A 27,171-nucleotide genomic window follows, 5' to 3' on the forward strand; every position below is an offset into this window, starting at 1 on the left:
TCTTCTCCCCTCAATGACTCTTCTCCCCTCACTGCCTCTTCTCCTCTCACTGCCTCTTCTCCCCTCACTTGTCCTCTCCCTTCTCTGTCTCTTCTCCTCTCACTGCCTCTTCTCCCTCACTTGTCTTCTCTCACTGCCTCTTCTCCCTTCACTGGCTCTTCTCCCCTTGCTGTCTCTTCTTCCCTCGCTGCCTCTTCTCCCCTCGCTAGCTCTTCTCCCCTCTCTGGCTCTTCTCACCTCACTGCCTCTTCTCCCCTCGCTGGCTCTTCTCCCCTCTCTGGCTCTTCTCCCCTCACTGGCTCTTCTCCCCTCACTGGCTCTTATCCCCTCATTGGCTCTTCTCCTCTCACTGCCTCTTCTTCCTCACTTGTCTTCTCTCACTGCCTCTTCTCCCCTCACTGCCTCTTCTCCCTCACTGACTCTTCTCCCCTCACTGGCTCTTCTCCTCTCACTGGCTCTTCTCCCCTCACTGACTCTTCTCCCCTCGCTGGCTCTTCTCCCCTCACTTGTTTTCTCCCCACACTGTCTCTTCTCCTCTCACTGCCTCTTCTCCCTTACTTGTCTTCTCTCACTGCCCCTTCCCGCCTCACTGGCTCTTCTCCCCTCACTTGTCTTCTCTCACTGACTCTTCTCCCCTCACTGCCTCTTCTCCCTCACTTGTCTTCTCTCACTGCCTCTTCTCCCCTCACTTGTCTTCTCTCACTGCCTCTTCCCCCCTCACTTGTCTTCTCTCACTGCCTCTTCTCCCCTCACTTGTCTTCTCTCACTGCCTCTTCTCCCCTCACTTTTCTTCTCTCACTGCCTCTTCTCCTCTCACTGGCTCTTCTCTCACTGCCTCTTCTCCTCTCACTGGCTCTTCTCCCTAGCCTTGGATCCTCCCTGTTTTCCTCCCACACAGCAGAAAAAAAGGTCAGTATGTTTGGAGAAATATGTAGGTCAGTGGAACATTTCCTGCACTTGTGCCTGACAGGCAGCAGCGCGCTTTCCTTTCTCCTCACCACCTACACTGGATTTCTAGTCCTTCCCTCTCATTCTATTAAAGAGTGCATGTCTTCATTCCTTCACACATTTCCACACACAGCCCACACCCCCATGCCCGGCCACCTCTACTTCTGGGGCCATAGATAACCTATGACTGACAAAGGTGCTCTCCCTTCATCTTCATGGTGACTCGTCTCCGCCGAGGAGAACATGGAAGGGGACTTGTCATGTCTGTGACAGGAGCGGGAACTTGGCGCCCAGCTCGTCATGCAGCCCATGTGTGAGGAGGGAGCCCCTGGACTGCCGCTGAGCCTGGCATGCGGCGCCCCGTCACACCATGAGATATAGCGGCTATAGAGCTAAGGCCACTGCGAAGGGTTCGGACAGCGCTCGGGGGGAGGAGGAGGCCCCCACACAGCTCGCTTCAGCGGACAGCAGCACCGTACTGAGGAGCAAGAGGAGCCGCCTGAGGAGCGCCCCGCCGCCCGCGCGCCACAGCGCTGCCAGGTAAGAGCAGGGATAAGACCAGTGTGCAGAGCTCAGACCAATATGCAGAGCTCAGACCAGTGTGCAGAGCTCAGACCAATATGCAGAGCTCAGACCAATATGCAGAGCTCAGTCCACTATGCAGAGCTCAGACCAGGGTGCAGAGCTCAGACCAGGGTGCAGAGCTTAGACCAATATGCAGAGCTCAGTCCACTATGCAGAGCTCAGTCCACTATGCAGAGCTCAGACCAGTGTGCAGAGCTCAGACCAGGGTGCAGAGCTTAGACCAATATGCAGAGCTCAGTCCACTATGCAGAGCTCAGTCCACTATGCAGAGCTCAGACCAGTGTGCAGAGCTCAGACCAGTGTGCAGAGCTCAGACCAGTGTGTAGGGCTCAGACCACTATGCAGAGCTCAGTCCAGTGTGCAGAGCTCAGACCAGTGTGTAGGGCTCAGACCACTATGCAGAGCTCAGTCCAGTGTGCACAGCTCAGACCAGTGTGCAGAGCTCAGACCACTATGCAGAGCTCAGACCAGTGTGCAGAGCTCAGACCAGTGTGTAGGGCTCAGACCACTATGCAGAGCTCAGTCCAGTGTGCACAGCTCAGACCAGTGTGCAGAGCTCAGACCACTATGCAGAGCTCAGACCAGTGCGCAGAGCTCGGTCCAGTGCGCAGGGCTCGGTCCAGTGTGCAGAGCTTGGTCCAGTGTGCAGGGCTCAGTCCAGTGTGCAGAGCTCAGTCCAGTGTGCAGGGTTCAGTCCAGTGTGCAGGGCTCAGTCCAGTGTGCAGGGTCCGGTCTAGTGTGCAGAGCTCAGTCCAGTGTGCAGTGTCCGGTCCAGTGTGCAGAGCTTAGTCCAGTGTGCAGGGTTCGGTCCAGTGTGCAGGGCTCGGTCCAGGGTGCAGGGCTCGGTCCAGGGTGCAGGGCTCGGTCCAGGGTGCAGAGCTCGGTCCAGTGTGCAGAGCTCGGTCCAGTGTGCAGGGCTCTGTCCAGTGTGCAGGGCTCTGTCCAGGGTGCAGAGCTCAGTCCAGGGTGCAGGGCTCAGTCCAGTGTGCAGGGTTCGGTCCAGTGTGCAGGGTTCGGTCCAGTGTGCAGGGCTCAGTCCAGGGTGCAGGGCTCAGTCCAGTGTACAGAGCTCGGGCCAGTGTGCAGGGCTCGGGCCAGTGTGCTGGGCTCAGTCCAGTGTGCAGAGCTCAGTCCAGTGTGCAGGGTTCAGCCCAGTGTGCAGGGCTCAGTCCAAGGTGCAGAGCTCAGACCAGTGTGTAGAGCTCAGACCACTATGCAGAGCTCAGACCACTATGCAAAGCTCAGACCACTGTGCAGAGCTCAGTCCACTATGCAGAGCTCGGTCCAGTGTGCAGGGCTCAGACCACTGTGCAGAGCTCAGTCCACTATGCAGAGCTTGGTCCAGTGTGCAGGGCTCAGTCCAGTGTGCAGGGCTCGGTCCAGTGTGCAGGGTTCGGTCCAGTGTGCAGGGTTCGGTCCAGTGTGCAGGACTCAGTCCAGGGTGCAGGGCTCAGTCCAGGGTGCAGGGCTCGGGCCAGTGTGCAGGGCTAAGTCCAGTGTGCAGGGTTCAGTCCAGTGTGCAGGGCTCAGTCCAGGGTGCAGAGCTCGGTCCATGTTGCAGAGCTCAGTCCAGTGTGCAGTGTGCAGGGCTCAGTCCAGGGTGCAGAGCTCGGTCCATGTTGCAGAGCTCAGTCCAGTGTGCAGGGTGCAGGGCTCAGTCCAGGGTGCAGAGCTCGGTCCATGTTGCAGAGCTCAGTCCAGGGTGCAGGGCTCAGTCCAGGGTGCAGAGCTCGGTCCATGGTGCAGAGCTCAGTCCAGTGTGCAGAGCTTGGTCCATGGTGCAGAGCTCAGTCCAGTGTGCAGGGTGCAGGGCTCAGTGCAGTATGCAGAGCTCAGTCCAGTGTTCAGGGTGCAGAGCTCAGTGCAGTGTGCCGAGCTCAGTCCAGTGTTCAGGGTGCAGATCTCAGTCCAGTGTGCAGGGCTCAGTCCAGGGTGCAGGGCTCAGTCCAGGGTGCAGGGCTCAGTGCAGGGTGCAGAGCTCAGTCCAGTGTGCAGGGCTCAGTCCAGGGTGCAGAGCTCAGTCCAGTGTGCAGGGTCTGGTCCAGTGTGCAGAGCTCAGTCCAGTGTGCAGGGTCCGGTCCAGTGTGCAGAGCTCAGTCCAGTGTGCAGGGTCCAGTCAGTGTGCAGGGTTCGGTCCAGTGTGCAGGGCTCAGTCCAGGGTGCAGAGCTCGGTCCAGTGTGCAGGGCTCGGTCCAGTGTGCAGAGCTCGGTCCAGTGTGCAGGGTTCGGTCCATGGTGCAGAGCTCGGTCCAGTGTGCAGGGTGCAGGGCTTAGTCCATGGTGCAGAACTGGATCCATGGTGCAGAGCTCAGTCCAGGGTGCAGAGCTCAGTCCAGGGTGCAGAGCTCAGTCCAGTGTGCAGGGTGCAGTGTGCAGAGCTCAGTTCAGTGTTCAGGGTGCAGAGCTCAGTGCAGTGTGCAGAGCTCAGTGCAGGGTGCAGAGCTCAGTCCAGTGTTCAGGGTGCAGAGCTCAGTTCAGGGTGCAGAGCTCAGTTCAGGGTGCAGAGCTCAGTGCAGTGTGCAGAGCTCAGTCCAGTGTGCAAGGTGCAGAGCTCAGTGCAGTGTGCAGAGCTCAGTTCAGGGTGCAGTGTGCAGAGCTCAGTCCAGTGTTCAGGGTGCAGAGCTCAGTGCAGTGTGCAGGGCTTAGTCCAGTGTGCAGGGTTCGGTCCAGTGTGCAGGGTTCGGTCCAGTGTGCAGGGCTCAGTCCAGGGTGCAGGGCTCAGTCCAGTGTACAGAGCTCGGGCCAGTGTGCAGGGCTCGGGCCAGTGTGCAGGGCTCAGTCCAGTGTGCAGAGCTCAGTCCAGTGTGCAGGGTTCAGTCCAGTGTGCAGGGCTCAGTCCAAGGTGCAGAGCTCAGACCAGTGTGTAGAGCTCAGACCACTATGCAGAGCTCAGACCACTATGCAGAGCTCAGACCACTATGCAAAGCTCAGACCACTGTGCAGAGCTCAGTCCACTATGCAGAGCTTGGTCCAGTGTGCAGGGCTCAGACCACTGTGCAGAGCTCAGTCCACTATGCAGAGCTTGGTCCAGTGTGCAGGGCTCAGTCCAGTGTGCAGAGCTCAGTCCAGTGTGCAGGGCTCAGTCCAGTGTGCAGGGCTCAGTCCAGTATGCAGGGTTCGGTCCAGTGTGCAGGGTTCGGTCCAGTGTGCAGGGTTCGGTCCAGTGTGCAGGGCTCAGTCCAGTGTGCAGGGCTCAGTCCAGGGTGCAGGGCTCGGGCCAGTGTGCAGGGCTAAGTCCAGTGTGCAGGGTTCAGTCCAGTGTGCAGGGCTCAGTCCAGGGTGCAGAGCTCGGTCCATGTTGCAGAGCTCAGTCCAGTGTGCAGTGTGCAGGGCTCAGTCCAGGGTGCAGAGCTCGGTCCATGTTGCAGAGCTCAGTCCAGTGTGCAGGGTGCAGGGCTCAGTCCAGGGTGCAGAGCTCGGTCCATGTTGCAGAGCTCAGTCCAATGTGCAGGGTGCAGGGCTCAGTCCAGGGTGCAGAGCTCGGTCCATGGTGCAGAGCTCAGTCCAGTGTGCAGAGCTTGGTCCATGGCGCAGAGCTCAGTCCAGTGTGCAGGGTGCAGGGCTCAGTCCAGTATGCAGAGCTCAGTCCAGTGTTCAGGGTGCAGAGCTCAGTGCAGTGTGCCGAGCTCAGTCCAGTGTTCAGGGTGCAGATCTCAGTCCAGTGTGCAGGGCTCAGTCCAGTGTTCAGGGTGCAGAGCTCAGTGCAGTGTGCCGAGCTCAGTCCAGTGTTCAGGGTGCAGATCTCAGTCCAGTGTGCAGGGCTCAGTCCAGGGTGCAGGGCTCAGTCCAGGGTGCAGGGCTCAGTGCAGGGTGCAGAGCTCAGTCCAGTGTGCAGGGCTCAGTCCAGGGTGCAGAGCTCAGTCCAGTGTCCAGGGTCTGGTCCAGTGTGCAGAGCTCAGTCCAGTGTGCAGGGTCCGGTCCAGTGTGCAGAGCTCAGTCCAGTGTGCAGGGTCCAGTCAGTGTGCAGATCTCAGTCCAGTGTGCAGGGTTCGGTCCAGTGTGCAGGGCTCAGTCCAGGGTGCAGAGCTCGGTCCAGTGTGCAGGGCTCGGTCCAGTGTGCAGAGCTCGGTCCAGTGTGCAGGGTTCGGTCCATGGTGCAGAGCTCGGTCCAGTGTGCAGGGTGCAGGGCTTAGTCCATGGTGCAGAGCTCGATCCATGGTGCAGAGCTCAGTCCAGGGTGCAGAGCTCAGTCCAGTGTGCAGGGTGCAGTGTGCAGAGCTCAGTCCAGTGTTCAGGGTGCAGAGCTCAGTGCAGTGTGCAGAGCTCAGTTCAGGGTGCAGGGTGCAGAGCTCAGTCCAGTGTTCAGGGTGCAGAGCTCAGTTCAGGGTGCAGAGCTCAGTTCAGGGTGCAGAGCTCAGTGCAGTGTGCAGATCTCAGTCCAGTGTGCAGGGTGCAGAGCTCAGTGCAGTGTGCAGAGCTCAGTCCAGTGTTCAGGGTGCAGAGCTCAGTGCAGTGTGCAGAGCTCAGTTCAGGGTGCAGAGCTCAGTTCAGGGTGCAGAGCTCAGTGCAGTGTGCAGATCTCAGTCCAGTGTGCAGGGTGCAGAGCTCAGTGCAGTGTGCAGAGCTCAGTCCAGTGTTCAGGGTGCAGAGCTCAGTGCAGTGTGCAGAGCTCAGTTCAGGATGCAGTGTGCAGAGCTCAGTCCAGTGTTCAGGGTGCAGAGCTCGGTCCATGTTGCAGAGCTCAGTCCAGTGTGCAGGGTGCAGAGCTCAGTGCAGTGTGCAGAGCTCAGTTCAGGGTGCAGTGTGCAGAGCTCAGTCCAGTGTTCAGGGTGCAGAGCTCGGTCCATGTTGCAGAGCTCAGTCCAGTGTGCAGGGTGCAGAGCTCAGTCCAGTGTGCAGGGTGCAGAGCTCGGTCCATGTTGCAGAGCTCAGTCCAGTGTTCAGGGTGCAGAGCTCAGTGCAGTGTGCAGAGCTCAGTCCAGCGCTGCCAAAATACACATAGCTGAGTGTACTCGGCTACTCTCGGCTCCGCTCACAGTCACGCCCAGTCCCATCCTATGATGGAATAACACAGGGACTGGGCGTGACTGTGAGTGGAGCCGAACCTAGCCGAGTACACTCAGCTGTGTATTTCGGTGGCTCTTGGCTCCTCTCTTCTCGGCTCCGCTCACAGTCACGCTCAGTCAAGAGGAGCCGAGATACACAGGACCGGTGTCCTGTCGAAAAATGTCCCCCATCGGATAGTGTCCACCCTATACTGCGCTTGCGTAGTAAGGAGGACAAAGGAAATGCCGAAAGTTTCCGAAGATGAACAACTGATTGACAGCTCTACATGGCGCCTGCGCACTTAATACTACATTCTGCCCTGAGTCCAGGTTCAAGCCCCACCATCCAAGTGGACACAAAGTTAGAATATAAATATGCCGAGCGAAGCGAGGCTGTTCCCAAAGCGTGGTGAGCGAAGCGAGCCAACGAGGGGCCCTGTTAGAAAGTGGTGTCTTACAACATCGGGAGCGTGTGACAGAATGTACTATTAAGTGCGCATGCGCCGTGTAGAGCTGATGATCAGCTTTTCATCTTCGGAGACTTTCGGCATCTTCTTTGTCCACCGTACTGCGCAAGTGCTGCACCTTCGCAGTATAGGGCGGACACTATCCAATGGGGGGACCTTTCTCGTCAGAACACTGACTCTGTGTATCTCGGCAGCACCATATTTAAACTGCAGTGACACTGACAAGGCTGCAATGTCACTGGACAAAGCTGCAAATGACACTGACAAGGCTGCAAATGACACTGGACAAGGCTGTAGATGGACACTGATAAGGCTGCATTGATGGGCATTTAAATGTAAGTTTTTTCCCTTAAAAAGGTTTTTTCCTTAAAATTCTAAAACTTGGGGTGTGTGTTATGTGGCGGCGCATGTTATACTCCGATAAATACGGTACTTGTGCAACCTGGCAGTCACAAATAGTTCCCTACTGGTGGTGGCAACAATCTGTGAGCTTTTGCACTGATAGATACTACCACAGTGCACATGCATCCCTTCTACGTAAGTAAGTAAGGCTTTTGGTGGAGGAAATCCCTTAATTGGCTCTGTCACCTTGGACTAGGTTGGAGGAGGTCCTAAGCCTAAGCAGGTCACATGTTCTGTGACTGTGCCTCAGCCTTTTTCAGGTTGCCCTGCCCTGCCTAATGTAACTATTTTGGAAAACAGGTAAATTGATTGGTTTAGCTCCACTTTAACCCTTGCAGTGCGAGCACATCCACAATGCAAGGGAAGACTTTTAGTTCTCCTGGAGTTCAGATTTAACCTTCCCATCTGGCCATTGCATATAAAACGGCCGGATGGGTGCTTGCCTGATGCAGGTGTATTCACCGTTACGTCATCCTGCTTGTGTTCCCCCTCTGGGGCAGACACAGTGGATTAGAGATCAGGGTACAGCACATATCACAGCGATCACACATGTAAACAAAGGCTACATGCCTGCCGCCTTTGTTGCGTTTCCTCCCACAGCCATCGGGCTATGAGAGGAAATTGAGTGCTTACCGCATTGATCGGGACTGAGTGTAATAAACACAAAAAACGCTCCAAGCCCCCTGAGCAGTACAATGTTACAGTACAGTGTCCTGGCATTTTAGAGCCTTAAGTAATGAGATAGACAGTACACCAGGACTGATTAAATTTCAAATATATATACCGTAAATCATAGTATGTAGATTCTATAACTTTCACACAGACTGAGTAATATACACTGATTTGTTTTTTTTTCACCAAAGAAATGTAGCAGAATACATTTGGCTTAAAGTTATGAAGAATGATTTTTTTTTTGTACAATTTTAAAACAGAAACAAAGAAAATGTTTATTTTCTCAAATTTTTCTTTTTTTTTTCTTTTATATACTAAGGGCTCCTTCACACAGACATGTCCGTATACGGAGCCCGCTCTGCTCAGCAGAGGATCATTCAGTCGGATCCCGCAGAGCAGGAAGATGACAGGTCCGGCTCTGCACACTGCGCTGCTCTCCTCTATGGGGAAAAATTAGGTTTTTCCTCCATCACACTTTTTCGGATCGGAGTGGGGTCGGATGTCAGCAGACATGTCACCGCTGACATCCGTCGCTCCATAGAGGTCTATGGAGCGATCGTTCAGGTCCGCCTAAAAAACTGACAGGCGGACCTGAATGGATCGTCTGTGTGAAAGAGGCCTTTTAAGTAAAAAAAAAGAAACATTACATCAGTTGTGACGAAACATGTAGGGCAGAGTCTACGTACGTGCCGTCGCCACGCAAATGCCTATCCTGCTATGTACACAAGCTGATTTTACTTTCATGCTGCTTGCTGCCTTTGGATTTTGATATGCCTGTTTTATTCAATGACATTCATAGCTGATGATTCATAGCATTTTGAGGCTATTTTGCTTTTTATGTTTATTGTGGGTTTAAAAAAAGGTACATACGGAACAAAGTAAACATTTGTAATACTGACCATAATTGCAGAAAGTGGGGGTGGCATAAAATTTCTCTCGACTCATGAAAATCCTTGACCTCGTCACTTCCGTTGACACCACGTCACCAAACAGCTGTTCGCTCGTCTTCACCGCGCATGTGCCAACTGTTTTTATTTTCACCACGCATGTGCCTGTTTTCTCGGGTCCATATGCTGACAAATATGCTATTACTGTACTTTGCATATATAGTTTTTTGTAGTTGTAAAATTTTCAGGTTTTTGGGAAGGTAAATGATCCAAATCAAACAGTTTATAGTTGTGAATTTTCTGATTTTAAATTACAACTCTGAACAAGAAATGGGGAGGAGATTTCAGTTTAGGATCCTGGGTGCCTTGTAATTGATAATGTACTGCATTTCACACACTGCCAGATACAGATTATAATACACCACATGTTCTGGTGATCACTACTAATTATAATACATTGCATTCTGCTGCCAGCAGTGTGGGAAGTTCAGTAGATAAAGTAACAGCTCCAGAGACAAACAGGCTGCCTGAATGATTTTTCCTGTGAACTGTTGCAATGTAACTATTGTAGTTACATTGCAACTTGTAAAAATGTATATCAAACTCTGCATTGTCATGGCTTTTCCCAGCAGATTTCTATACAAATGTATTACTCCATAGCTGGAAGAGAGCACTGGATATGTGTATTAACTTTCATTTTCCTTTTTGAGAAACAGAATCTTACATTCCTGCAGAATACCATTGGCCTATCCCTTCTGGCTCATTCTCTACTCATCTTTGAATGATGTGTGAAGATACCAGGCGGGATTTGTCCTTAATGTCCTAACCAGATGAAGTGCCCCACCCCATAGGTTATTAGGGCTCACGCGCACTGCATCTCAAAAAAGTTTAACCACTTTCATACAGGGCATTTATACACCCTTCTACCCAGACCAATTTTCAGCTTTCAGCGCTCTCACATTTTGAATGACAATTACTTAGTCATGCTACACTGTAACCAAACAAAACTTTTATAATTTTATTTTCATAAATAGAGATTTCTTTTGGTGGTATTTAATCACCGCTGAGTTTTTCATTTTTTGCTGTATAAACGAAAAAATAGAGAACATTTTAAAAAAAATAAAAAATATTTTTTTAGTTTCTATTGTAAAATTATGCAAATAAGCCATTTTTCTTCATACATTTGGGCTAAAATTTGTACTGCTACACATCTTTAGTAAAAATAACCCAAATTAGTGTATATTAATTAGTCTCAGTGAAAGTTATAGAGTCTACAAGCTATGGTGTAAATCATTGAAAATTGATCACACCTTATGTACTGAAGGCCTATCTAATTTCTTGAGACCCTAGCAAGCCAGAAAAGTACAAATAACCCCTTTTTGGAAAGTAGACATTCCAAGGTATTTATTAAGAGGCACAAAAAAAAATCAATTAGGGAAACACAGCGAACAAGGAAAAATTGCTGATGTTTCCCACTAGCTGTAGTGCTTAATCATAGCACTAACACTACAGCTAGTGCGAAACATCAGCAATTTTTCCTTGTTCGCTGTGTTATTTGAGCTGTGATGCGATTTTCCAATAATAGAAAGTGGTTTTCTGAAGAGTGCGGCAGTCCAGAGCTTGTTTTTTGGCCCGCAATAGTGGCGGGGAGCCAAGGATGTCATGCGACACCCGCACAGGATGAGAGATCCCATCTGCGGACATCATATGACTATGGCTGGGTAATGAAGTGGTTAAAGAAGCTGCTCCAACAAGCTTTTGAGCTTTTTTTGAGCTCTCATTTTTTCTGCCTGGAAACTGCCCTCCATGTTAGCCAAAGTGTCCATGCACACTATGGCTTTTTCAGGAGTTTACAGGCATATGCTCTTACAGGCAGAACCCCCCCCCCCCCACCCCCCCGACTCGTGTTTTTGCTCAAAGAAGCTCGAAAACAAAAATCAAAAATTGTGAAAAACAAGCTTATGCTCAAAGAAGCTCAATAAAAATGTGCAGATGAGCACAAAAAGCACAAGCTTCTTCAAGCTGAAATAAAAGCTCAAAGCTGTAAACACAGCTTTTTTTTTTTTTTGCTTCAGTGTGCATGAGTCTTTAATAGCACAACCAGAGCATGCCCTCTTTGTTTAAAGGGAAACTTTCAGGATACAGTGTATGTGTAGGCCCTGTCAATGCAGGCTTGTTTTAGCATGGTTCAGCAATATCCTAAAGGTCACAGACAGTCAAGTCAGTACAAAACTGAACACGTTATCCAAGTTAGGTACTAATTGGTGAAACAAGGATGCTGATCACCGCCACAGAGCATGAGCCTTTTTTCCCTGCAAAGTAAAAGCATAATGAGCTAGTATGTAATGCATACTAGCCCATTATGTTGCACTTACCTGCAAATTAAGCTCGCAATGTCCTTTCTGACCCCCCCCCCGGTGGCTGCATCCATCTTCACCCTTCTTCCTCCCGGGGGCGTGAACTCCAGCTCTGTGACTGGCTGGAGTCGTGTGGCGTCACTCAGATGTTATTATTGTATTGCTAGCCCCAGGTTAGGAGACATAATGGTGCTTTGGTTTATTTTAAGTGAAGGCTGCATGAAATTTGTCAAAAGAGCAATAACACTACCAGACCTTTTGTGAAAGGAAGATGTGGTATAAAACACTTTGGGTAATTGTACACAAGATCAACTTCAAAGTGGTTGCAATTCATGGTTATGAGTTGCATAAATACTGTAGTAATCTCACCTAAAAGCACAAAACGCCAAAATTGGGCATTTTTGAATAGTTATTTAATTAGGGTTAAAGAGGATCTTCCGTCTGTTTCAAAAAAATTTAAAGTCAGCAGCTACAAATATGTAGCTACTGACTTTTAATAAAAAGATACTTACCCTTCCAGGGATCCAGCGCTGTCCTCACTCAGATTGGTCTTTGGGTCCCCAACACCACCATGTTTACTGTGGGGAGCCAGGTGTGACTCCTTGCAGTTTCACAGCCCGCTTCCCATTCACGCTGTGCTTTTGTGGATAGATCTGCAGCCTCCTAGGACATGTGATGTGTCTCAGGAGATTGGGGCCAGGGAAGTGTAGTGAACTTCCATGGGTACCTATCAAAACTAGGTTCCTGCTCCAAAAGTGGGAGAGGGGGGGATAAAGAAGAACTTTTTGAGATGAAGTTTGGTTAATTACTCAGGTAACTTTAGATAAATTGGCATTACCATTTTGTCAATTGTTTAGTAGATTGAGTGATGCACTCATCAAAGCAAAATGCCAGATGAAAAAAAAGTGCCTGAACCACTAACGACACAACGCAGGGACGCAAAGAAAATACTTACTTGTCCTGCCACCAGCACTACTACACTTTGCTTGCATACAGAGCTATAGTGGCTGAATTTTTTTTAGCATCCAACACTTCTGTGTCCATGCTCTGTGGTTGCTTCCTCGGGCATCTGTGTCCATGCTGGGTAGTATACTTTTGGAATTGGGTATTCTTTACAAAGTGAAAATTCACCACATTCACTAATCTCTGGGGAAAATTTCCTTGCAAAGTGCTTCCATTGGAAAGTGAACAGCCCTACTTGGCTTTAGTAAATCAACCCAAATGCATATCATCTTGGAGTTCAGAGCTGGTCCAGTAATTTCACAAAAGAATTATGCAAACTTGACTCCTGTCAATTGTGGTGAAATTGATCCAGACTTCTTTTTTAATCTCATTTATTGCTTTCAGATTTATCAAGTATCTCTGTGAACTCATAACTGAAAGAACTTTAATAACATAACACAAACAGCATTGAAGTGCAGTAACCCAGAGAAACCTAGAATGGATCAGTTTTAGTAGTTTATTATAATCTGTATACTAAAGGATGATGATTTCTGCTTGTTTGCAATTAAAGTCTATGAAAACTGTCATTCCCCCAAACATTTAATCAGCTTCTTATGGATTAATGAAGATTAGTAACGCAATGTTTTAGTAATTAACATTGTAACAATGAGATCAGGATAACATTTTAGGCTGTGAATTTGTAATACAATAAAAAAATATAAGTTAGCACATGAAGCTAGAAATATGCCTTTGTTTTTACCTGTCACTGCCACAAACATGTTATATATGTAATGGCTATAGCTTTTTTTTTAAAGCAAGTTTTATGGTTGCAGCATACACTCTAATTTTATGGCATCAGCATTATATTAACAATACAAACAATTGTTATTTTTGATAATATAAGATAGACATGAAAAAACATGAACAATCTTTTATGTTGTGAGTGCTGTCTGTCTGCTGGCCATCTCTTTTCACAACATTATGGATTCCTTGAAGCTTCTCCTCTGCAGTTTATTTTCCTTGCAGATTTCCTCTGAAGTGTATTTTCCTTGCAGCATCTCCTCTGTGGTTTATTTTCCTTGCAGCTTCTCCTCTGCAGTGTATTTTCCTTGCAGCTTCTCCTCTGTGGTTTATTTTCCTTGCAGCTTCTCCTCTGCAGTTTATTTTCAATTTCTAATGACTACATATCCCATGGTACCTTTCTGCCTGCAAGCAATGATTCTTGTACTGACTCTGCCTCCTGACACGCCTCCTCCTCTCAACACCTCTGTAGTTTAGAAAACAGGCTTTGTGAAATCTATAAAAACAAAGAAGGGAAGGTGGAAACCCCTGATGCATTAACCCAGTAAAAAGATGTTTATTAAAATGGAAGGAAGCCAAAGAAATGCATACTCACAAAAGTACCAAGATGTACAGCATGTAAATGGTAGCATAACAAGAGATAAAAAGTGCTTCTAAAACCTCACATGGGGCACACTGACATGTTTTGGGGGCGCACTCCTTTCTTCAGAGCTGTGCTGATCAGCACCACCAAATGCCCAGTGCTTAAATACAGTAATGCATGCCAAAATCAACCCCCAACCAAACCGGAAAGGCGGAACAGGACAGGGAGGAGAAAAAAAACAAAGAACAACAAGGAGCAGCAGCATCATCCCTATGTACACTTGTATGTATTTCCCTTCTTTGTTTTTGTAGTTCCACACTTGATACCCCATCCGAGGAGGACTGAATCCACTCAGTGTATACGTGTCACTGGTTTGGCCTTCCCCCCGTTGAGGACCACTGAGTGCTGGAAGTGTTTGGCTGTTTTTTTCTGTGAAATCTATGACACAGCAATGCCTACTCACAGGGCATGATGAATATGCGTCACAGAGAACTGAACCCCTGTGCGTGCCTGTGTGCACACTGTCTATAATGGCTCTGTGATTGGACAAAATGTAGACAGTGAATCTCATTGGCTCTGTACCTTTTGCTGGTGATCCACTGTGTCCAGTCACAAAGAAGCAACATTTCTCTACTTGTCTTCACATTTTTTGGTGTGTCAGCTTGTAGTGCATTGCCTTTTCGTTATCAGAGAGCCAAATACACATATTCACATAACATAAAGCATAACCATTTTATCTTTCAGGCAACGCATGTATTCTTTATTACCTTAGTTGCAGTGTGCTGAGAAGCAAGTGCTTTGGTTTACTTGCTATATGTGAATTGTGGTGTCAATCAAAATGAATGGAAATACAAGTTAATGCACATGCACAGCATGTGACGCATGGCAAAATGTACACGCAAGTGTGAAGCCACCTTCCAGGATTGCAGAGAATGTAATTTAGAGTAGTGCATGTAATAAAAATGATGCATCGCTATACAGAAACATTGCACAGCTAAGTGCAGTCCTAGTGCTATGGTTTATTATCTGCAGTTAATTAGAGCTGCACAATTAATTGTTAAAAAATAGTGATCTTGATTCAACCCTCCAGACGATCTCTATTGCAGAGTTTGCTGATTCTTTCATATAACAAGTGGAGAGACTTATCTGCTCACTCAGCTGTCAAAAGAAAACATCTGGGAAGTCTGCCAAGTTGTTAACATGAAACATTGTAACTAACTCTTCCTTCTAAGATCAAAAGGGATAAACTTCTGTGTGTAAAGAAAAAAAATCCAGGCAGTCTGCCAAGTTTTTAGTGTAAATGCAGGAAGTTTAACCACTTAAAGTCTAAATCTTTTTCTGACACTTGTTGCTTAATTTAAAATCAATATTTTTTGCTAGAAAATTACTTGGAACCCCCAAATATTATACATATTTTAGCAGAGACCCTGGGGAATAAAATGTCAATTGCTGCAATATTTTATGTCACACTATTTGCCCAGCAGTCTTTCAAACGCAGTTGTTTGGGAAAAAATACACTTCAATGAATAAAAAAATGTTTTGTTTTAATGTGAAAGATGATGTTATGCTGCGAGAATCGTGATCTATCTTCTAAGCAAAAAAATCGTGACTCTCATTTTAGCCAGAATCGTGCAGCTCTACAGTTAATATTGCAGTACACACTCTTATCATGTAAATGTTACTTGTATTTTTTATTACAGATATATTTTTCATTGCCAATGTTCAATAAAACCAGAGTGTCACATCATAAATGTCAATGTGTTCAGGGATTCTAGTAACCATAGTAACATCTTTTTTATTAAAACCTACTGAAATCAAGCTATTTGGATCTTTCTCATTCCTACATATTCACTATTTTTTATTTTATTTAATCATAACATTTAACAACTGATAATCATGGCATGATAATACTCTTTATTCAGTCTTAAACCTTAATGCAATCCTACCCTATTGAATTTCCCTGCTGTCCTGTCTAGACTTGTACTGGTCTGTTGACAAAAATGGGTCTACAGTTGTCATGAATATTATTAATAGGAAATAATTTTTTATTTTATTTTTTCAAAAAGGGAGGCAATTTTAATTGGAGGGTGAGATTTGTGTTAAGGTTACTATTGACTAAATATGCCCACTGACAGCAACTGTGTCCTGATGCTTTGAATGTATGTAAATAAAAGTACAGTAATCCTTGAATATCTAAAAAAAAATCATCTATAATCACAATTAAAATAAATGAAGATAATGATTGTGGACATAGTGGCATCCCCGAAGAATGTTGTTCTTCCTTTGCCAAACTTTTTTTAGACAGTCTGTACAAAAAATACTTTTCTTGTTTGCATTTGAGGCCAGACCTGTCTGTTGTCAGAATTGAGTACCCACTGTTCAAATAGTCAGGTACCAAGCACACTCATCGAAAAAAAAAATGAGCTGAGCTTTTATATTTCAGTGATCCTTGCTGGGTTGTGGCCACTTATACTGTCCTAAAACTATGGCGCAACAAGCACTTAGAGCAGGTATGAATATAAAGCCTATATGTCATGGTTATGCAATAGAGTTTGTCTGCTTACCTGTTCCATGTGTTCACCTCTAGAGACCAGCCAACCCTCACCTGTCTGCTTTTGTAATCCATCCTCTGGCATGGCTCCACCCTAGCTCCTATCAGGGAGCTCTATATTAACCTGTGCACTGCAGGCCAACCCTGCTGATCAACCTTTGTGTGTTAGCTTCCTGTTACCTGCCATGTGCTCTTCTGTTGTTCCGTTACCGACTTTGGTGTGTCCCTGACTATTCCTGTCTGCTTGTGGCCCCGACCTTGGCTTTGTCCCTCACTATCCCTATCCTTCTATTGCCTACTGTGGGTGTGAGCTGGGGGACCCTGGGGGTCACGACCTGGAGCCAGTTGCAGTCAAGTCCATCCTCACCACTAGAGGCACTGGTGAACACCTGCTGGCTCTTAGACTCCGCGCCCCAGGGAGTCTTACGCTCTAACCCCAGTGGGATGTGTCTCCCGTCCGCAGCAGTCAGCCGTAGGGTCCACAACCTTGCAGTGCACTCCTGATCCCTACGGTGTGCATCTGTCGCCTCGCCTCAAGGTGACCTGACACTATAAAGCAGTGGCTTCAAGTATCCATACATGGTCAAAATGTCATAAACCTCTGCCAGGCTGAAAGTAATATAATATTTAGATTGTCTAGAACAGGATTTCTTAACCAGAGTTCCTCCCAGAGGTTACTACTGGTTCCTTGAGCAATTTTTGCCTCTCAGATAAGTTCCCACTGACACCATTAACCTCTTTAGCTATCTGTGTGTGCTATCCACAAATTTAAGGAGCATTTTTCCCACTGACCATCACACTAATGTATTGTGAGTTGTAGATATTGTCATTTTTATCAAGGGTTCCTCTGAGACTGGAAAATGATTTCAAGGGTTCATCTGTGGTGAAAGGGAGAAGCGCTGGTCTAGATAATGCAGAGTACAATAAAAAGTTGTTTAATGCAACAACGTGCACCACATACACAGGGGCATTCATAGCACAACCACCTCTATTGTCTAATACCATAACCTTTGATATCAAAATACAGTGGATATCAGCATAGGAGAACTTTTTTTATTCAGTACACAGCACAGAATTTTTTTTTTTTTTTAACAAACAGAGGTGCTTTATTGAAATAATTACGGTTGACATATAAAGGAACCGGTTAGCATCATTAGCATGTTGAACAGGAATGATACATCTATAACACAGCATAGAGAAACAACAGCAATTATCTTAGGAACTCTACAGACCAAAATTTGTTCAAAAGATAAATCAGATAAATATTGCATAATATAGTGTCTCCAAAGGAATCCTTCGGTATCATAGAATAGAGTACTTCCGGCCCCAGGTTATAACCCCCTACTTGTGGGAGCTCAGGTCAATTTCTTGGGGGACCACACATTTTTCAAATTTTCAATGGCAACCCCTATTCAAATAGATAATTTTATACGAGGGCAGGGCTGTGTTTACCATAGCCTCCCAGGTCGACACAGCGGGTTGATCTGAGGATGACCATTTCATGAGAATTCCTTTTTGGCATAATATAGGAGGTACGCTATGAAAAGCTACCAAAGCAAACCCAGCACACCACCCAAAGAACACCATCATTTTTCAGCAGTCGGGACTGGAAAATTGGTCAGAGATGAGGGAAAGAAAAATATATCGAAATCTTTGATGGTCCCTCGGAACACCATTAAATCTATCATAAGCAAATGGAAAAAACACAGCACAACAGCAAACCTACAGCTGCACACCAAAACTCACAGACCGGGCAAGGAGGGCATTAATCAGAGAGGCAGCACAGAGACCTAAGGTAACCCCCTGTAGGAGCTGCAGAGTTCCACAGCAGAGACTGGAGTATCTGTACATAGGATGACAATAAGCAGTACGCTCCAAAGAATTGGGCTTTATGGCTAGTGGCCAGAAGAAAGCCATTACTTTCAGCAAAAAATAAAATGGCACGTTTTGAGTTTGCAAAAAGGCACGTGGGAGACTCCCAAAATGTATGAAGCAAGGTGCTTGGGGTAACTTTTTGGTCATCAAAGAAAATGCTTTGTCTGGCACAAACCCAACACATCACATCACCCAAAGAACACCGCCTCACAGTGAAACATGGTGGTGGCCGCATCATGCTGTGGAGATGTTTTTCAGCAGTTAGGACTGGGAAACTGGTCAGAGTTGAGGGAAAGATGGATGGTGCTAAATACGGGGATATTCTTGAGCAAAACCTGTACCACTCTGTGTGTGATTTCAGGCTAGAATGGAGGTTCAACTCCCAGCAGGTCAATGACCCCAAACACACTGCTAAAGCAACACTTGTGTGGTTTAAGGGGAAACATGTAAATGTGTTGGAATGGCCTAGTCAAAGCCCAGATCTCAACCCAATAGAAAATCTGTGGTCAGACTTAAAGATTGCTGTTCACAAGCACATCACAAACCATCCAACTGGAAGGAGCTGGAGCAGTTTTGCAAGGAATGGGCAAAAATCCCAGTGGTAAGATGTGGCAAGCTCATAGAGATTTACCCAAAGCAACTTGGAGCTGTGATAGCCTCCAAAGGTGGCTCTACAAAGTATTGACTTTAGAGGGGTGAATAATTATGCACATTGACTTTTTCTGTTATTTTGTCCTATTTGTTGTTTCCTTCACAATAAAAAAAAAAAAAAAAAAATCTTCAAAGTTGTGGGCATGTTCTGTAAATTAAATTATGTAAATCCTCAAACAATCCATGTTAATTCCAGGTTGTGAGGCAACAAAACACAAAAAATGCCGGGAAGGGTGAATACTTTTGCAAGGCACTGTAAATTACAAGCTTTGGACCTTGCTCTAGGCTATCCTCCCAGTCCTCTGTCTAGGGAAGGAATATTCTCCCTCCAGTATTCCCAAAGTTTTTCCATTCTAGGTACATCAGTACAAAGGAGAGCACTATAAAGGGTCGATAATGGTTTGTCTAGGTCTCCAGGGGCTAGAAGAGAACTCATTAGGATCAGCTTTAAGAACGGGAGTCTGAGGGAATTGGGCCCCAGCAGCATGTTGCAGCTGGAAGTAATGGAACAGCATCCAGCACGGACTGAACCTCTGAGACAGTTGGGCACATCATGATGCCCCAATGATGTTCCCAATAGTCTTGATCCCAACCGCGCCCACAAATGGCGGTCCTGAATGGTATGGAAATGAGGGAGCCCAGGGTTGCCCCATAGGGGTTTAGCAGGAGATTGTTGGCCTGGAACGGAGAAGCGTGTCGCTTTGCAGTTTTCCAGATTCGCCATGTAATACATGTTAGCCCAGGGAAAACGGTATGCCCTCTGTCCCCTATAAATGAGATTGCACTGATCCAGTAAGGATCCCAAGAAGACAGCCTCCAGGCTAGTGGCTACATTGGCTCTAGAACCACCAATAGGCAGATACCAGTACTGCTGCACAAAAAATAAACCCGAAAATTAAGTGCCAAACCTTCCAACTGTGGAGGCAGGCCCCGTTCCACATAAAGGAAACCTCTTTCTTTGAAAAAATTAAGTTGGAACCCAGACCTGACCATTACGAAATATGTAGTTGAATCTTGGGGGAAGCATAATTTTTACCAAATTTATTCGGCCTAGTAAGTTCAATAGGAGGCCAGACCACGACGGGCAACACGCTTTGAGTGATGTTAAGAGCGGCTGGAGATTACAGTCAAAAAAATTCAAATGTTTATCTAGTCACATGTACTCCTAGATATCTGAACTCCTCACCCCACTGTAGTGGGGAGGAGGGGCCAAATGAATTACCTGATCGTCAATTGGGAAAAGGATAGATTTGAACCAGTTAATCCATATGCCCGAAAATGAACCAAACGTGTCAAAAATAGTTATGGCTGCCGAGAGCATCATTCAAGTAAAGTAGGGCATCGTCCACATACAGAGACAGTTTCTCCTCCAAGCGTCCCACCCTCAAGCCCCTGACCTCAGGAGATTCCCTAATCAAAATAGTCAAGGGTTCCGAAGCCAGCGCTAACAAGGAGGTAAACAAGAGGCATCTCTGACGCATACCTCTTTGAAGAGAGAACGCTGTAGACAGCCAATCGTTGGTACGGACACTTGCCCCGGGAGCCCTATAGAGCATCTGTAACCAGAAAAGGAACTTAGGACCAAATCCATACTGCCTCAGAACCTCCCATATAGGTAGACCCATTCCACTGAGTCAAATGCTTTTTCTGTGTCTAATGAAGTGATGACTCTGGTGCCCTGGTTGTCATGTGGGAATTGAGAGGTTGAGAGATAAGCGTCATAGGTTTATGTCTGTTTCTTTACCCGACATGAACCCTGTCTGGTCAACATGAATCAGGTCTTCAGTAGACAGCTGACCAGCCAAGACCTTCGCTAGAATTTTGGCATCAACATTTAAAAGCGAAATAGACCTATAAGAGGCACAGTTTTGGGTATCCTTGCTGGGCTTGGGAATCAGTACAATAACCACCTCTTCCATGGATTCAGGGAGAGTATCAAGGGAAGACAAATCTGAAAAGAGGGTTGTAAGTTTGGGAGCAACCGTTTCAGTAAAGTTTGAGTAAAATTCAGCAAGGAGCCCATCTGATCCCTGAGTCTTAAACGCCTGCAATTTCCCAATGGCTGTCTGCCTCTCTTCCAGAAATATATTCGCATCTAGACATTCCCTGTCCGCCCTGTCTAGTGTGGGAAGTTTAACCACTTCAATACCAGGCACCTTCCCCTCTTCCTGCCCAAGCCAATTTTCTCTCAATTGACAATCTCAATTGTCTCTTTTAAAATGACAATTGCGCGGTCATGCTACACTGTACCCAAACAATTTTTTTTATCATTTTCTTCCCACAAATAGAGCTTTTTTTTGTTTCTGTTATAAAATTTTGTAAAAAATAAGTTTTCTTATTCAGTGATGGGCACTGATAAGCTGCACTGTCGAGCACTGATAAGGTGGCACCGATGAGGTAGCACCAATGAGATGGCACTAATAAGGTGGCAACAATGAGATGGCACTGCTAGGCACTGATAGATTGCACTGATAGGCATCACTGATGGCAATGGCACTGGCAGACAATATTAATGGGCACTGATTGGCAGCTGCCTGAGCACTCTCTGGTGGTCTAGGGTGGCATACCTGTTGGGGTTCCTTTGTAGACATCCCTGGTGATCCTGGCAGTATCCCTGGTGGTCCTGGACGGGCATCCGTGGGGGGTTGCGCTGATAAACAATCGGCACAAACCCTCCCCCCGTCAGGAGAGCCGCCGATCGGTGAGGATGAACGGCCCTTCCTGTTTACATCGTGATGAGCCGTGATTGGACACGGCTAATCATGTGGTAAAGAGCCTCCGTCAGAGGCTCTTTACTGAGATTGATGATGCAGTGTGTCAGACTGACTGACACACCACACCACCGATCGCCGCACTGCGTGCCCATTGGGGCATCGCGGCTTGTCCTGCTGGATGTCATATGACACCCAGTCAGGATAACTGAGCCACTTCCCGGCCATCATTCTGCTATAGGCCGGGAAGTAGTTAATGGTATCCAAAAAGGTAGTTAGCTCACTCTGGGAGTAGGTGACCCTGGACACATAAGCTCCCTAAAGAGTACACAGCACAGATTAGTTTAAAACAGATAATAGGGTGATGTATGGAAACGTCCCAGAGAATTAACGTACTGTATATCTAAAGCTATTTTTAGTTTTGTATAAAGTTATAGTGATGGTAAACGACCACCTTGTAAAACAACCCATTCAGTTTAAAACTGAAATGAAAAACACTTGTGTATAGATATAAAAAAACATAAATAACTTTTTTCCTTTTTTTCATTAGGAATCACGTTCTCTCTGTTCCTTCTGTTCTCAGATGCATAAGAGCTGGGGAGGAGAAGCTGCAGAACACTGAGCTACCCAGTGAATGGCTGTTCAGAGGGGATATGTGTCAGGACAAGTCTGATTATTGGAGTAGAGCAGGCTGAGTTCCAAGCATAGATAGAGAACTGACAACGATGTTCTCTCCTTCTTAGTGTGGTCAGTTTTTATTAGTCAAGCAGAGGGACTGCTGAAAGTGAAAGTAAGACCCCTTTCACACTGAGGTGCTTTTACGCTAAAAAAGCACCTGAAAAGCTCATGAAAACCTATTTTCATTAAAATCAATGAATGCTTTCACACTGGAGCAGTGTGCTGCCAGGGCAGGGAAAAAACGCCCCCTCTCCGATGAAATTACTGGGAAGCTCTTCAAAAGCGCCTGAATAGCTCTTCAAAAACGCTCAGTGTTTTACTGCCAGTTTACAAGCACTTCAGTGTGAAAGGGGCCTAAAAGAAAATCTCAAATTTGGGTTTGACATCAGAACAGGAATAGAGGGGAAATCTCTTCAAGTGGGGATACTAGTTCTGGTGACCACAGTGACATCTGGATCCCCTCACTTTAAAAGAATTTCACCTCACTTCCTGTTTGTCCACTTTAGGTTTATGATTTTATAAATAGTTTTATTTTTTTCATTATTTGTATAACATTTGTATCCTACAAATAAACATTAAATTCAGTTAAGACCCTTAGCTTGAAGAGCATGGTGGCCTTTGTAGTAAGGAACCCAAGCATTGCCTTGGCAATTGTTGACTGCATTTGTACATCCAGATGGCTGTTCCTTCTAGCAGGAATGGTGGGCTGTGTGCACCCCCTAATTCTATAGCTGTGTGTAATTGGACATCTTGATATTTAAACTGGTTGTTAAGCCACTGTAACAACTATGCACCATCCGTGCTGTCTCCTTATGCATTGTCCCCCTTTGTGTTTGATTTACAAAAAAACTGCTTTAAATACCTCATGTAAGAGCTGATATCTGTGATCACATGATGGTCACTCCTTTCCTCCTCTATCAGATGCAGTGGGACTGGCCGATATTCCCCTCCTGATGTCACTCGGGAGGGGAGGAGGAGAGACCTGGCCGGTCATGCGATCGTGGATCTCGGCTCTTACAAAAGGTATTTACAACATTTTTAAAATCACACACAGAGGGGGACACTGCATAAGGAGACAGCACGGATGGTGCATACAGATTAGAGTTATTTGAGCAGCAGGAGCGGAGGAAGTGGCACTGTCACGAGCTGACAGGCAGGTAGGGGAGGGGGAAGAAGGACACAGGAGACAGAGGAGACACAGGACAGAAGGCAGGGGATGACAGAGACCACAGTGTCAGGGCTCAGCAGCCATGATGGCAGGATCAGCCAGGTTTTTTTAAGTGTGACAGGTGGCCAAATGACACAGGACAAGCACTGTGTCATATAACATGCTTTAAAGGAGCAGGATCTATTTTTGTGGGGGTTAACAAACGCTTTAAGCATATTTACAAGAAAGTGTAGACATAGCATTTTTAAATTCTGGAGTTGGAGCTTCGCCCTACAAGTATTATTTTTGTAACTTTCAGGTGCAATATTTCACATATGTTTAAGTAAAATAAAAATAATTATACAAATATGCATTGTTTATATAGGCAGACTGCCATTCTGTCATTCCTAAGACTGATCACGGGTTGCCGGCGGCACGCGCCCCAGACCAGGGAGGGCAGACAGCGTACAGGTACGTTGTTTTGTGCAGCCGGGCCGCCTTGCCGCAGTATATGCGGGGTGAGCCGCCGGAACTGGTTAAAGTCATTCAAATAATAAGAAGGCACTCTTTGCACCTGGAGGCAAGGAGAGTTAACCTCCATGTGCTGGAAGGCTTCTTTATAGTAAGGCCGCGTACACACGCGCGGACTGTTGGCCCAACCTTGTCCGCTGAACAGTGTTTGGGCGGACAGTCCGCTCGTGTGTGGGCTTTCAGCGGACAGTTTCAGCGGACAGTTGGACGGACAAGGTCTTTCGGAAATTCCGAAAAACTGTCCGCTGAAACTGTGTTTGAGCGAACAGTCCGCCCGTGTGTGGGCCTGTCCGCTGTACTTTCGAAATGAGCGGACTGTTCCCGCTCGGAAAGTCCGCCCATTTCGAGCGCGTGTACAGGTAGGCGGGGCCCGCGAAGGAAACGTCGCGGGCTCCGCCGCCTGGAATGGGCTTAAAGGGGAACCCCAACGCCGAAAAAAATCGGCGTGGGGGTCCCCCCCAAGTCCACACCAGACCCTTGTCCGAGCACGCTACCCGGCCGGCCAGGAAAGGGGGGCGAGCGAGCGCGCCCCCCCCCCTCCTGAGCCGTACCAGGCCGCGTGCCCTCAACATGGGGGGTGCCTTGGGGAAGGGGGGGCCGCGCGGCCCCCCCACCCCAAAGCACCTTGTCCCCATGTTGATGAGGACAAGGGCCTCTTCCCGACAACCCTGGCCGTTGGTTGTCGGGGTCTGCGGGCGGGGGGCTTATCGGAATCCGGCAGCCCCCTTTAAGAAGGGGGCCCCCGGATACCGGCCCCCCACCCTATGTGAATGAGTATGGGGTACAATGTACCCCTACCCATTCACCTGTGAAATAAAGTACAATAAAACACACAACACAGAGAAAAAGTATTTTATTGCACAGCCGGGGGTCTTCCGTCTTCGGGGGTCTTCTCGCCGGACTCCTCCGCTATGTGTGTGTAGCTCTTTTGCCAGCGGAGGAGTCCGGCTTTCTTCCTCCCCGCCGCCGGCCTCTTCTCCCGACTTCGGGGGTCTTGTCCCCCTCTTCGGTTCTTCTGCCGGGCCACCGCGCCTGGTCCGGTGGCCCGGTCTTCTGTCGCCGTCTTCTGTCGCCGCCTTCGGTTCTTCTGCCGGGCCACCGCGCCTTCTTGTAGCTCTTTTACAGGCGGTGGCCCGGTCTTCTGTCGCCGCTGTCGCCGCTGTCGCCTTCCATTCTTCTTCTTGTTCTTCTTGTTCTTCTCCAGGAGATGTTGACACGTCGCTCCCTCCGGCCGGAATGCCAGAGCCGCCCTGCGCTGTGACTTATATAGTGACAATGGGGCGGGGTCACATGGTATATGTCACATGGGTTGGTCACATGGGTTGATGTCACATGGGGACTATGACATCGTAAGGGGGCGGGGTCACCATGTGACCAACCCATGTGACATATACCATGTGACCCCGCCCCATTGTCACTATATAAGTCACAGCGCAGGGCGGCTCTGGCATTCCGGCCGGAGGGAGCGACGTGTCAACATCTCCTGGAGAAGAACAAGAAGAACAAGAAGAAGAACGGAAGGCGACAGCGGCGACAGCGGCGACAGAAGACCGGGCCACCGCCTGTAAAAGAGCTACAAGAAGGCGCGGTGGCCCGGCAGAAGAACCGAAGGCGGCGACAGAAGACGGCGACAGAAGACCGGGCCACCGGACCAGGCGCGGTGGCCCGGCAGAAGAACCGAAGAGGGGGACAAGACCCCCGAAGTCGGGAGAAGAGGCCGGCGGCGGGGAGGAAGAAAGCCGGACTCCTCCGCTGGCAAAAGAGCTACACACACATAGCGGAGGAGTCCGGCGAGAAGACCCCCGAAGACGGAAGACCCCCGGCTGTGCAATAAAATACTTTTTCTCTGTGTTGTGTGTTTTATTGTACTTTATTTCACAGGTGAATGGGTAGGGGTACATTGTACCCCATACTCATTCACATAGGGTGGGGGGCCGGTATCCGGGGGCCCCCTTCTTAAAGGGGGCTGCCGGATTCCGATAAGCCCCCCGCCCGCAGACCCCGACAACCAACGGCCAGGGTTGTCGGGAAGAGGCCCTTGTCCTCATCAACATGGGGACAAGGTGCTTTGGGGTGGGGGGGCCGCGCGGCCCCCCCTTCCCCAAGGCACCCCCCATGTTGAGGGCACGCGGCCTGGTACGGCTCAGGAGGGGGGGGCGCGCTCGCTCGCCCCCCTTTCCTGGCCGGCCGGGTAGCGTGCTCGGACAAGGGTCTGGTGTGGACTTGGGGGGGAGACCCCCACGCCGATTTTTTTCGGCGTTGGGGTTCCCCTTTAAGCCCATTCCAGGCGGCGGAGCCCGCGACGTCTCCTTCGCGGGCCCCGCCTACCTGTACACGCGCTTGAAATGGGCGGATTTGCCTCCTCCTTACGTGGGCGAGTCCGTTCATTTCAAAAGTTGAGCGAACTGTTTGCCCAACCTTGTTCGTCAAACAGTCCGCTCGTGTGTGGGCAAGTCCGCTCATGCAAATTTTGAGCGGACTGTTTGACAAACTGTTTGCCGAACAAGGTTGGGCGAACAGTCCGCGCGTGTGTACGCGGCCTAAGAGTTGTGAAAGTGTGAAACAGATTTCCACAGGGCAATTGCTAGCCAACTCTGTTGATTGCTTCAAAAAAAAGGACTGGATATACAAAATAATCTCTGTCTATTAGTATAAAAATAACACTATCAATTGTTGATCAAGAGATAATCCAATTACCTTAGAGAATCCATTCTCACCCATAGTTCTATGGAACCTCCTGGGGTTTCTTGAGCTTTGGCTTCTTGAGCTATGGCTGATTGACCTTCCATTTGATGGCGATAGTTCCAGGGCCTTTACTACCACCACCAAGGCATTTTCTTTCAACTGGTCGCCAATGAATTGGCTTTAGCAGGGGTTCACTGAGACCAGAAAATTCTTCTAAACACTTAACACTTAATTCTCTGCATTAAGGTAAAAAACAAAACAAAAAAACTTTCAGTCTTCTCTATCCACGTCCTGCCTCACAGGTTTTGCTGATAGCAGTGGCAGCCATTGACTCCTGCTGCTGTCAATCAAACCCAGAGAGCAGGAAATTGAGCGGAGCCACGCTGTGTGTGCCTATGAGCACACACTGCCTGACTCAGGAGCGATTCCACACATCTGCCCTCAAAGAAAGCGGCTTGCTATGTAGTGCATAAGAGAAAGAAATTATATTCCAATTGAAGCAAATTGGACTGTGCTCCATAAAGGTTTTATTTCTTTCTGGATCAACTGTGGGTTTAGGGTGTTTTAGTTGAACTTAATGGACTTTTTTTTTTTTAACCTTATTAACTATGTAACTTGACAAGTTATTGAAAAGTCTGTGTAAAGATCTATCACAAAAAATTGTCAGATAGCTAGCCCCCTCTGCCTTGCTATCTAACAACACAGATTAACAA

General features: G+C 47.9%; 1 protein-coding gene across 1 annotated transcript in view; it reads left to right on the plus strand.

The window, feature by feature from the left end:
- Window positions 1–946: 946 nt before the first annotated feature.
- NPAS2 (neuronal PAS domain protein 2) overlaps window positions 947–27,171 on the plus strand; it is a 177,068-nt gene continuing 150,843 nt past the window's right edge. Inside the window, exon 1 of the mRNA XM_077482640.1 lies at window positions 947–1,488. Coding sequence (XP_077338766.1) covers window positions 1,319–1,488 — 170 coding nt within the window. The 5' untranslated portion in view covers window positions 947–1,318. The remainder of the gene's footprint in view (window positions 1,489–27,171) is intronic.

This window comes from Lithobates pipiens, unplaced genomic scaffold (genome assembly GCF_037356315.1).
Source record: "Lithobates pipiens isolate NorthernLeopardFrog02 unplaced genomic scaffold, aLitPip1_a1.2 Scaffold_16, whole genome shotgun sequence".
Taxonomy (NCBI): Eukaryota; Metazoa; Chordata; class Amphibia; order Anura; family Ranidae; genus Lithobates; species Lithobates pipiens.